We start from the raw sequence: 12,368 nt of genomic DNA, 5'->3' as shown, positions 1-12,368 counted from the left end.
TTTGCGCGATTCTGGAGATAATCTTGAACGATTTCCACAGGATACGACTTAGAGATCCATTTCACATCTAATAGATATCTCTATCTAACGTAAAAGTGACATTGGTTGCCCGCATTGCGCTGCAAAAGAGAACTAGTTGATATCTAAACTATAACGTATCTAGAATGGATCTAGTACGTGTCGTCTCTTGTGAATATCTTGAAGTTCGAATACGGCAGCTTGTCCCCACCAGTTCATTTTGTTTATAATAAGGTCCACCAAATCGTGTTGGGTGATTCTAAGTGTAAACAAAAACTATACCTACATTTAAAATAAATAAAAAATACATACAAACAGGCAAGACGTTATATTTATTGTTTTTTTTTTTATTTAATGTTTTATAATTTCGAAGCGATATATGGGATTAGTTCTCCTTGCAAATGGGTTTTAAACGTAATTACCTAATTAACCCTTTATAAGGCATAACGGTGTCAGAAATTATGCAAAGTTGAACCCTATCACTTTAAAATAATGTTCAAAATCAGATGGGAAATATGTTCCCTGCCTGCCTTATAAAGCAATAATAGTGTTAATACCATTAACAGATATTAGGTAAAGCAACCACAAACTGACTCGTCTGTAGTCGAGTAGTCGTCATCATTTTTTCTTTTAGTACTATAACTAACCAGTAGGTAGCGGTTGGTCATCTACTTCAAATCACCTTATTAAATCACTGACTAAAGTATTTATTTATAGGGACATTTGCCAAGTCAGCTCATATTCAAGTGCGCGTGTACCGCGATATGAGCTGACTAGGCACAGGCAGTGCCCGCGGCTACAGTGCGGGCCCCCCCCGCTATATGTAAGTCAGTCTCGCCTTAACCATCAGTCATGTAACACCTGACAATTCTTCATGTACTTATAATATAATCAAGTTAGTAAATTCAGTGTTTCAGTTAACCTCGCTACCCCACCTTCAGGAACTACCTAATATAACTCTAAAGTGGTGACCCCGACTGAACGTTGGTAGCGTAGGTTGTTATTCGGACTTTTGTGGTTTATTGTTACGTGAAAATGACCACTGAAGAGAAGACTCCGGCAGCCTTGCAACTACAGGACATCGTAGTGCCGCGCTCCGCGGAGGTCATGGCGATCTCGGTGTCGAGCCGTATTCCAGACTTCTGGGTTGACCAGCCCAGAGTATGGTTTATACGCACGGAGGCCGTTTTAACGCCACAGAAGATAGGCGACGACGCAAAGTTCGACATGGTGGTGTCCAAGCTGCCGAAGGAAGTCATACTCCGACTTACGGACTTCCTAACGAACCCACCCTCCACCAACAAATACCAAGAGCTGAAAGCCAAGCTGTTGAAGATGCTAGAAGACTCTAAGAACAGGCAGGTGGAGAAAGTCCTAGGAGAAATGGATCTAGGAGATCAAAAGCCGTCGCAGCTATTAGCTAAGATGCGCAACTTAGCTAAGGATAGCTTTCCAGACGCGACATTGAGAATAATGTGGCAGAACCATCTGCCCACGGCGGTGCGTGCAGTTTTAGTAGCGTCCAGAGAGACGGACCTTGACACGTTGGCCAGCATTGCCGATGACGTGTCAGAGGCTACAAGAAACCCTCACGTGGCAGCAGTGGCGGTACCACAGGGCCAGGGGCACAGCGCGCCAGCGAGAACCTCAGGAACTGCAGATACAGCGGTGATACTAGCGGAAATCGCCAAACTGAGTGTCCGTATGATGGATTTGGAGCGTTCGAGGCCAAGGACACGGAACTTCGGACGCAGAGTTAGAGGAGCTCGATCCACATCCAGGCACAGGAGTGGAACTCGCCCACAAAGTAGCAGCAACAGGGCAGGAAGAAACCCGGACTGGCTTTGCTTCTACCACTTCCGGTTTGGACCGGCCGCCGCGAAGTGCATCCAGCCTTGCGCATGGGACAAGAAGCAGGGAAACGAGTAACGATGGCACAGAGTTCGGCGGAGACCTGTGCTATCCACACCAGCCGTCGTTTGTGTATAATAGACTTAAATACCGGACTGCGTTTTTTAGTTGATACAGGTGCGGACATTTCTCTAATACCGGCGGACAGGAGACTACGCGCGGGTGAGTGCACTAATTTAAAACTTTTCGCAGCAAACGGTACGCAAATAAAAACATACGGTGTTAAAGTGTTGTCTTTAGATTTTAAGTTACGTAGGCCATTTCGATGGGAATTTGTGATGGCCGATGTCAGACAACCAATACTCGGGGCCGATTTTTTGAGTTATCATAGGCTTTTAGTTAACCTGAGCGAACAGAAATTACACGACCTTGTAACAGAGTTCAACGTATCTGCAACGGTTGTCAATAGCAGTCAGCCGTCCATTAGTACAGTTGATGGTAATCATCCATTCCACAGTTTGTTGTTACAATTCCCTAGCATCACGAAGCCGCCGACGTACAGGGAACCCCCTGCGCACGATGTTGTGCATCACATTGAGACAACCGGGCCACCTACGTTTGCGAGGGCAAGGCCATTACCACCGGACAGGCATAAACGGGTCAAGGAGGAATTTCGCCGAATGCAAGAGCTAGGCATTTGTAGGCCAAGCAAGAGCCAATGGGCTAGCCCGTTAACAGTGGTAACGAAAAAGAACGGCGAAATTCGCCCTTGTGGGGATTATCGTGCCTTGAACGCGCAAACGAAACCCGATAGATACCCGATACCTAGACTACACGATTTCACCTTCATATTGGCAGGTAAAAAAATATTTTCAAAGCTAGATATAAACAGAGCTTATCATTGTATACCGGTAGCCAAGGAAGATATCGAGAAAACAGCAATTATCACAACATTCGGGTTATGGGAATTCCCTGTCATGTCGTTCGGGCTTCGCTGTGCCGCACAAACCTTCCAGCGGTTTATGAATACTTCAGTACTGGAAGGCCTAGATTTCCTATTCAATTATCTAGATGATGTTCTTATCGCAAGCGACAACGAGGCGCAGCATAGGGACCATCTTAGACTGGTTTTTGAACGTTTTGCTAAATTCGGAATTACAATTAATTTAGCGAAGTGCAGTTTCGGACAAACGCAGTTAGAATTCCTGGGTCACCAGGTGGACGCATCGGGCATTAAACCGTTAGAGGAAAAGGTTCAGGCTGTAGCACAGTACCCGAAACCGGAGACAGTGGAGCAGTTGCGACGATTTCTAGGCATGCTCAACTTTTATCGGTCTCATATTCCCAAGGCAGCGGCCATACAATCAAAACTTGATCAATATTTAGTAAACACGAAAAAACGCGATAAAACGGCGATAGTTTGGACGAAGGAGACTGAGGAAGCGTTCGAACAGTGTAAAGAGGGCCTTAAAAAAGCCGTTACACTGTCGCATCCTCAGTCCGACGCGGTTCTAGCCTTAATGTCCGACGCGTCATCTAACTGCGCGGGTTCTGCATTACATCAGTTGGTCAAGGGAAAATGGGAACCATTAGGGTTCTTTTCAAAAAAACTAACGAAGGCCCAGAAAAGTTATTCCGCATATGACTTAGAACTGTTAGGTATTTATTTATCGATGAAACATTTTCGCAAGTCATTTGAGGGCAGACCACTGATAGTTTATACAGACCACAAACCTTTGTGTCATGCGTTCGAAAATATAGGGAAAAGTAGTAGTGAAACACCGCGACGTACGAGACATTTAATGTTAAGCCCTGTCTGCTAAGCCGATGGTCCTGGGTTCGAATCCCAGTAAGGGCATTTATTTGTGTGATGAACACTAATATTTGTTCCTGAGTCATGGTTGTTTTCTATGTATATAAGTATGTATTTATCTATACAAGTATGTATATCGTCGCCCAGTACCCATAGTACAAGCTTTGCTTAGTTTGGGGCTAGGTTTGATCTGTGTAAGATGTCCCCTAATATTTATTATTTTATTATTTATTTATCAGCGAGTTCACTGCGGATATTCGTCACATAAGCGGGAAGGATAACGTTGTGGCTGATACGCTATCCCGCATAGAGACCATTGTTTGCCCAACCGCTATTAATTACACGGAACTCGCTGACGAGCAAGCGCGAGACGAGTACCTAGCGAGCATGACGCAATCAGACCGGCGCGACGGAAACGATACTGTAGACATAAAATTACTCGCAATACCGAATTGTCAAAAGGCTGTATATTGCGAAATATCGTTGAAGGAAGTAAGGCCGTATTTGCCCGAAAAGTTTAGGCGCGCCGCGTTTGAAAGCGTCCATTGTCTGAGTCACCCCGGAGTACGCACTACTCGCAAAATGGTATGTCAAAAGTTCTTTTGGCCAAGTATGAATAAAGACGTAAGTCATTGGGCCAGAGCGTGTATACCTTGTCAAAAGGCGAAAGTTACCCGACACACTGAGTTAGGTACATTTGAAAACGCTGATAGGCTGTCGCATATCCACGTGGACCTGGTCGGGCCGCTCCCGACATCTCCGCATGGAAATCGCTACCTAGTAACAATAATAGATAGGCGTACTAGCTGGCCGGAAGCTTTTCCAATAGCAGACATGACAGCAGAAGTAGTGGCTAAGACGGTGTTTAGCGGGTGGATCGCGCGTTACGGTTGTCCGTCGCAGCTCACAACAGATCAGGGACGTCAATTCGAAAGTAACCTATTTAGAGAGCTATCGGATTTGTTAGGCATAAACAAAATCAGAACCACACCCTTCCACCCTCAGAGCAATTCCAAGGTAGAACGTTTCCACAGGAGTTTGAAAGCAGCACTAATGGCCAGAATGAACAATACCTCGTGGGAGGACGAACTGCCGACCGTCATGCTGGGCCTGCGCGCGGCAGGACGAAGCGATAATGACGTAAGTGCCGCAGAGATGTTGTTCGGACGTACGCTACGTTTACCTGGGGATTTCTTTGACACACGCCCCACGGAACCCAGCGATCCGGGTAGTTTAGTAGATAAAATTCGGGAAACAATATCTCAGTACAAACCGGTATCTGCGGGATCACGTAACAACAACAACCGCATTTTATTTGTGCATAAGGAATTAGCATCATGTCAATACGTTTTCGTCAGGGATGACACCGTGAGGAAATCATTACAGCCACCCTATATGGGACCTTTTAAAGTGTTAAGTAGAGACGAAAAAGTATTTTTAGTACAATTTCCAAATAGGCAAGCTCGTATCTCAATTGACCGATTGAAACCTGCTTACGTTTGGAACGACGACGTAGCTACCGATAGCAGCGAGAGTACTAAGGTAAGCGACTCCACTGCAGCGCGAGGCGAAAGCGAAGCTATGGCGAAACCGCGTACCACTAGAAGTGGTAGAGTTATAAATAAACCGGTTAGGTTTTTAATTGACGAATAGATTCGCGGCATATATAGTTTCGCACATAAAACACTAATTAAGGAATTAATATACTATTATGAATTTTTAATGTTGAAATTTTACATTGGTTTACATTCATATTTTACACATTCTATTTTTACACTTTTTTATCATACACTTATATACAAAACATACATATACATTTTTTTTATTAAACTGTTCAATTCATTTTAGCATTTATAAGATATTATCGCATATCGGTAAACGCAAGTAATGGTTGACTGACATTATACGGTTATTATGTTGAACTACTTAGTTGTAAATAGCAATAAGAATTGCTGAGAGCTGATGTTATACTTTGGACTTGGATTTATCTTATTGCTGGCACGAAATTTTGCAAAATGATGTGCTGTGACATTGCGTAATTGTTTTGTGTATGTATTTAAAGTAGAATATTGTAATTTTTGTTGAGACTACTTCACTTGCTTGTGCGCAACACGTACATCTTTCAGTTTTATACTGTAAACAAATTGTGAATTATTAATTAAAATGGGCTATAACCAAAGTAAAGAAGAAGTACCAAGCAACAACATAGCAATAGCTGAAGTCCACAGTGTCACTGGTCAAGTGGACACGAAACTGAATTATTTCGGAATGGTGCTCATAGTAATCGCTATCATATTGACGTTATTTTTTTTATACTTCGTACAAGCGAAGTGCAGGCAGTGTATGCGCACCTGGTTACAAAAAGCTGTAAACAAGGTTCAGCCGACAGCAGTGGTTGTACATAGGGAACAACCACAACCGAAACAACAACCGGTAATTTACTAGTGAAGTGAAGTGCAGTAAAACAAGTGTTGTGTAACTAAACTTTATTTCAGTCTTTAATCATAATGTCTGTATTACATATAGTACTTATGTTTAAAAAACCTTTGGTACATTGTTCTAAAAATAGCTAACTGTAATGTGTTAATATTATACGTGTGACGGCTTGTGGACACGCATCGCGCTATGTCAGCGTAATACGTGCCTACATGCCATTCGAGTACATACACTGATTAGCCATAACAATGTAAGGCTAGAGTCACACGGGCGGAGTTAAGGAAGGATCCCACAAGAGAGATCATTGTATTTTTATTATATTTTTTTTTGTTTCAAAAAAAAGGGGGAAGTAATATAGGGACATTTGCCAAGTCAGCTCATATTCAAGTGCGCGTGTACCGCGATATGAGCTGACTAGGCAGTGCCCGCGGCTACAGTGCGGGCCCCCCCCCCGCTATATGTAAGTCAGTCTCGCCTTAACCATCAGTCATGTAACACCTGACAATTCTTCATGTACTTATAATATAATCAAGTTAGTAAATTCAGTGTTTCAGTTAACCTCGCTACCCCACCTTCAGGAACTACCTAATATAACTCTAAATTATTCAATTGATACTTAAATTACTTACACAGATATTAGTTTTGTTAGGTGCGTACCTAATATCTGTGTACCTACTACTTTTTCTAACTACTAAGGTTCGTTTCAGATTGTTTATTCTAGTTAACGTTGGTAGCAGTATTTACCGCCGCTATCGGATCTCAATGTTAAGCAGAAACCTTATCAGGATCAGTACGCAACCCGAACTCGTCCACGACGTAACCGAGGTATTTTATGGACTGCCTGAAAAACGTAGACTTCTCGAAATTAATTGTTAAATTCGCCTTTTCTAACTTCGCCAACACATGATTTAGCAATAGCAAGTGCGTCTGAAAATCGGATGAGCGAATCACGATGTCATCGATGTAACAAAAAGCTAAACCGGTTTCGATGTCACCTGTCAAATTGTGATCAATAAAGCTGTCCATCAGCCTCTGCTGACGCGCTGACGCGCCGCAGAGACCAAAAGGCATGACCTTGAACTTAAACATTCCACGACCGGGCACGCAAAAACTTGTTTTCTCCTGTGAGGTTTCAGCTAACGGGATTTGCCAGAATGAGGAACTTAAATCGATCGAGGTCAGGTATTTCGCTTCCTTCAAACTATCCAAAATCTGGGGTATATACGGAATGGAATACGAATCTCCCTTTGTGACCGCATTTAACTTCCTACAATCTAAACAAAATCGCCAATCACCGTTTGGCTTCCTAACTAACAGAGCCGGGTTATTCCACGGACTCTCACAGGGTGTAACTACGTCCAATTTTAACATGCGGTCTAACTCGGAGGCTAAAGCAGCGCGTTTTTCCGGCGACAACGGGTACTGTTTCGTTTTGATGGGCGTGGCATCGCCAGTCGCGATGACATGCTCGGTGAAGCTGGTTCTGCCAAGCCCCTTCTCCTCGAACGAATTGTTTTTAAATTTCCCTACGACGGTATCCGCGAGTTCCCTCTCGGCCGCAGTTAAATGCTCGTAAGACCGAATCGTGTGTACCTGTTCTGTACTTAAACCGTTGCAACTAAAATAATTTTCAGGTGGAGTCATGTGTTCCGCATTTTTTAAGCATTCAGGCAATAAATCAAAAGCTTTCCAAAAATCATACCCTAAAATCACGTAATTTACGATCGAGGGTGCTACTACAAACTTTATTACTTTCGTAGTATTTTCAAACGTAACCGGGACAAAAATGTACCCAATCGACTCGCAATTTACTCCATTTGCGACCCTACACGAACTAGAGTACGCTTCCTGAAATGTAAAACCAAATTTGACAAAATCTAAATGTGCATTGTTCCCTACAACTGACAATGCTGAACCGCTATCGGCCAATCCATAAATCTCGAAATCATTCGCCTTAAATTTCAAATACGGCCTAATATCATCCTTATTTGAGGCAAACAGAATCGTAGCAATCGAACTAGCATTTTTATTTTGTTCAATCGATTTAAAGTTTATTCGATTCGATTGACACTTGCTACGATTCAACCTTAGGCGTTTTTTGACTGTGGTTGCATTGGTTTCTGAACGCTACCCTTTTGACAGATTTCACACTCCGATCGAATTGTATTTGCTTTTCCACAACCAAAACAGCTATACGAATTTAATTTAGGCTTTTCCTTACACAATTTAAAAGTTATGATCCGGTTTTCCGCATTTGTAACACACTCCACGATGTGGTTTCGAAAACTTCGCGTCCGAAAACCTTGGTTGCTGTTTCCGCTGTGAAAAGGAACTATCCGACTTGGTCGCGAAGCCTGAGCTTTGTTTTACAGCGATGGCATTCACCTGAGGTTGCTTGGCACTGGAGCCTTTATAAACGTGATCACGACAAAGTGTATGCTCGCTGACCTTGGGCGGTTCTACAAATAACTTCGCCCTTTGCTGTGAAAACTCAACCTTGCGACAATAAGCCTTCAGTTCGGCGACCGACTTAATATCCACCAATGCCAACTGCTGAGTAAAATGTGGGCGAATGTTGTGCAACAAGATGTCCAGCTTCGCCTCCTCCGGTAAGTCTGATTTTAATCTTGCAAACATTCCTGACATTACCGCAAAATATAAATGGATGGGTTCGTTTTCCCCCTGTGTTCTAGCTTGAATTTCCTGTCTCAGCCTAAAATCATAGTCACCGGGGACAAACTCATCTAATAAAAGTGACTTTACTTCCTGAGACCAAAGGATTTGGATTTAAAACCTCCGCGCTGCCACTGGGTGCTGCTGGACCTGAACCTGGACACTCAATCTTCGCCAATAAAGTCTCAAGCTTGGATTGCAAACTAGTCTTCAGTTCTAACAATGTCTGGGTGCGTTCCGGCTGAACCCTAGCCAGACGGTGATAAATATGGTACCCAAGGGCTTTAGCGCGACTTAAAGAATATCTCTCCTTTTTCTCACAATATTTGTCAACAATGGAAGCCAAATCGATCACTTTCTCCGAGACAATGCCTAGCTCCGACTCCGCTGACAGTTCAGTTTCCACTATGTCCTCGCTAGGCGCTTCTAAAAGGCTACAAATATAATGACCACCAAAAAATACTTTGGTACCCTAAATAAAAAAATCATGCTTACCAAAAAAAATTACTGGACACCAAAAAAATAAGGCCTAAAAATACAAAAGTACCATCATTTTAATTACGACTGCACTTCAAATTGTATTCAAATACCAAATATATTGAATGATCACCAAAAATCATTAATGATCACCAAATCTTGAAGACCAAATTAATGCGATATTTTCACCTAAATAAACCACTATGATTACCAAAAAATGTATACATATTACCAAATAAAGTAAACTGATGCCAAGATTACTAGCCCCTCCCGCTCAACCCCCCGTACCCCGCACCGCATACCTACCTTACCTAATCTACTTTTCTAGTAGCATTTCGTTATGCTACTAGAAAAGTAAGTCAAACTGCTATCAGTTAAGTGGGTTAGGTTAGCACTGCGACCCTTACAGAAACGAAATGGTACTAGAAAAGTAGGTTAGGTTAGGTTTGAACTGCGACCTTTACAGAAACGAAATGCTACTATAAAAGTGGGTTAGGTTAGGTTAGAACTGCGATCCTCACAGAACCGAAATGCTACTAAAAAAGTGGGCTAGGTTAAGTTTCAACTGCTACCCATACAGATACGAAATGCTACTAGAAAAGTGGGTTAGGTTAGGTTTGAACTGCGACCCTTACAGAAAAGAAATGCTACTAGAAAAGTCGGATAGGTTAGGTTTGAACTGCGATCCTTACAGAAAAGAAATGCTACTAGAAAAGTGGGTTAGGTTAGGTTTGAACTGCGACCCTTACAGAAAAAAAATGCTACTAGAAAAGTGGGTTAGGTTAGGTTTGAACTGCGACCCATACAGAAACGAAATGCTACTAGAAAAGTGGGTTAGGTTAGGTTTGCACTGCGAAACTGGCAGAAAAGAAATGCTACTAGAAAAGTGGGTTAGGTTAGCTTTGAACTGCGACCCTTGCAGAAAATAAATGCTACTAGAAAAGTGGGTTAGGTTAGGTTAGAACTGCAACCCTTACAGAAACGAAATGCTACTAGAAAAGTGGGTTAGGTTAGGTTAGAACTGCGACTGTTACAGAAATAAAATGCTACTAGAAAAAGGTGAAGAAGTGGATTAATTAATATAATAGGATAACGATAATTATATTAAATATTTGCACATTTTTAATTAAAATATGGTTACAATTTTGGTGGACATTTACTAATATTGGGTTTACAATGATTATTTTGGAGTCATTTGCTTTAATATGATATCAAGATTTAAAAATTTGGTTAAAATTTTACATTAAAATGGAGTTCTAATTTTGGTGGTCATTTACTATTTTTGGGTTTACAATGATTATTTTGGTGTCATTTTCTTTAATAGGATAGCAAAATGTAAAAATTTGGTTATCATTTCACATTAAAATGGGGTTTGAAATTTGGTAATCATTTAGTATTTTTGGGTTAGTAATGATTAGTTTGGTGTCATTTCCTTTAAAAGGATAGTAAAGTGTAATAAAATTGGTAATCATTTCACATTAAAATGGTGTTATAATTTTGGTGATCATTCATTATTTTAGGGTGGTAAAATAGATTTTTTTGGTATTAAATTTTACTAAATCTGGTGATCTGTTAAATAGCAGCCCTTCTAAAATAAGAGACCTAAGTTGCTTTCTCAAAGCGTCAACTGTGGTTGCAGGAGTTTCTGACCGAATTTGAACCTCATAAATCAACTCATCCTTCAAAAGACTGTGAAATTGAATGCTGCGCTCCATTTTTAACTATTGTATCAACTGTTGTATTGAAAATTCTGGTATTAACAATGTTTTTTGTATGTATGACTGTATCCCTTATGTTGTTTTTATAAAGAATAAATACTACTAAATAGTTTACTACTTTCTTTAAACCAATCTTAATCTACAAATAATGTAACTGTAATCCTTAATGAAAAAAGTATTTTTTCTACCGAAAATGATTTCTAACTGACAGGTGTACACTTTCAAACGTCAACTTTCTTTTTAAATTTGCAAAGTGAAAGCTACTATCAAATTGATTCCAAACAATACCACAAAAATCCAAGAATGTAATATTTCCGACAAAATCTAATGCTTTTCACTTTAAATATGTAATAATGAGCTGGCAGTATAAATGTAAGCAAATACTCTTAAAATAATTGTTTGTACTGAAATTGGAATATCTTTGTAATAAGTCCGTACCGACAAAAGAATGCACAAAACCTTTTAAATTGCAATTTTATGCTTAAAAACGACACAAATTCACATTAAATGTTGAAATCAAAACTTAGTATATAAAATCAGTGAAATTTCAACACATATACTTGGTGCAAAGTGCAAAACCACGTTATTTTTTACGGTTGGCAATGTAACCTCAAAAAGTCAAAAAGTGTGTGTCACTTTCTCTTCCAAAAAACAACAAATAAATGTGCAGCAAAACAGCAAAATTGCAATCAAATCTTCAGATTATGATATCTAAAAACTATTCAATGTATAAAGAGCAACCAACACTAAACAAAAAGGTGAGTAACACAGTAAATATTTCACCACTTTCCTGGTACATGAAATTTCCACAAATTCCTACAGCAAGCTTATTCCCAGGGCGCCATGTGAAACGTGCTATTTTTAAAGGTAAATTAAATTGCAAAGCTCCGGCTTGTTCAATAAAGCATAGCACGTTAGCACAGAAAATAAAATTAACTTAATTAGTAAAAATGTGGTGTCAAAAATTGCTTGCTGGAGGAACCTATTTTGGGAGATAAAAAGCGAACAAATTTATATTTAAGGAACTTTATTTATTACTAAAATCTTGTCTATGCAATGTTAGTGGCTTAATCTAAACTTATGACCTCTGTGTGAACCTCTAACTTGATTTGACGACACCTAATGGTAGAACTTAGCTCAGTGGACAGCGGGGCCGCTTAATAGGTCCAGAATAAAGCTTCACACAGAATTCTACTTATTTAAGAACTAAATTATTGTAACACTAAATTCGATGTACCAGGATTTTCAAATGTCTTTATGCTACTTTAATGGTTGCTCATAGTTTTAAATTTACTCTACACTTTACAGCTGGCGCTGATGCCCTACAAAATTAAAACATGGAAATAACATAACAGGATGAAAACCTTCCTCAGACGCTGCGG

The 12,368-nt window shown here is 40.5% G+C and overlaps 1 protein-coding gene across 1 annotated transcript; it reads left to right on the top strand.

The window, feature by feature from the left end:
* Window positions 1-736: 736 nt before the first annotated feature.
* Window positions 737-6,713, top strand: LOC134806629 (uncharacterized). Its single transcript, XM_063779957.1, has 2 exons — window positions 737-1,825; window positions 6,415-6,713. The coding sequence occupies exons 1-2, from the start codon at window positions 1,054-1,056 to the stop codon at window positions 6,474-6,476; spliced, it is 834 nt and encodes a 277-aa protein (XP_063636027.1). The 5' UTR covers window positions 737-1,053; the 3' UTR covers window positions 6,477-6,713.
* The last annotated feature ends 5,655 nt before the right edge of the window (window positions 6,714-12,368 follow it).

This window comes from Cydia splendana, chromosome 3, assembly GCF_910591565.1.
Source record: "Cydia splendana chromosome 3, ilCydSple1.2, whole genome shotgun sequence".
NCBI lineage: Eukaryota > Metazoa > Arthropoda > Insecta > Lepidoptera > Tortricidae > Cydia > Cydia splendana.
The sequence above is the reverse complement of the archived record's forward strand: the minus strand, read 5'-3'. Positions and strand labels throughout refer to the sequence as shown.

Coding starts and splice junctions, on each gene's coding strand:
- LOC134806629 (XM_063779957.1), top strand. CDS start 1,054: ATGACCACTGAAGAGAAGACTCCGGCAGCCTTGCAACTACAGGACATC. Junction 1,826..6,414: donor GAGTGGAACTCGCCCACAAA/GTAGCAGCAACA, acceptor GGATCCCACAAG/AGAGATCATTGTATTTTTAT.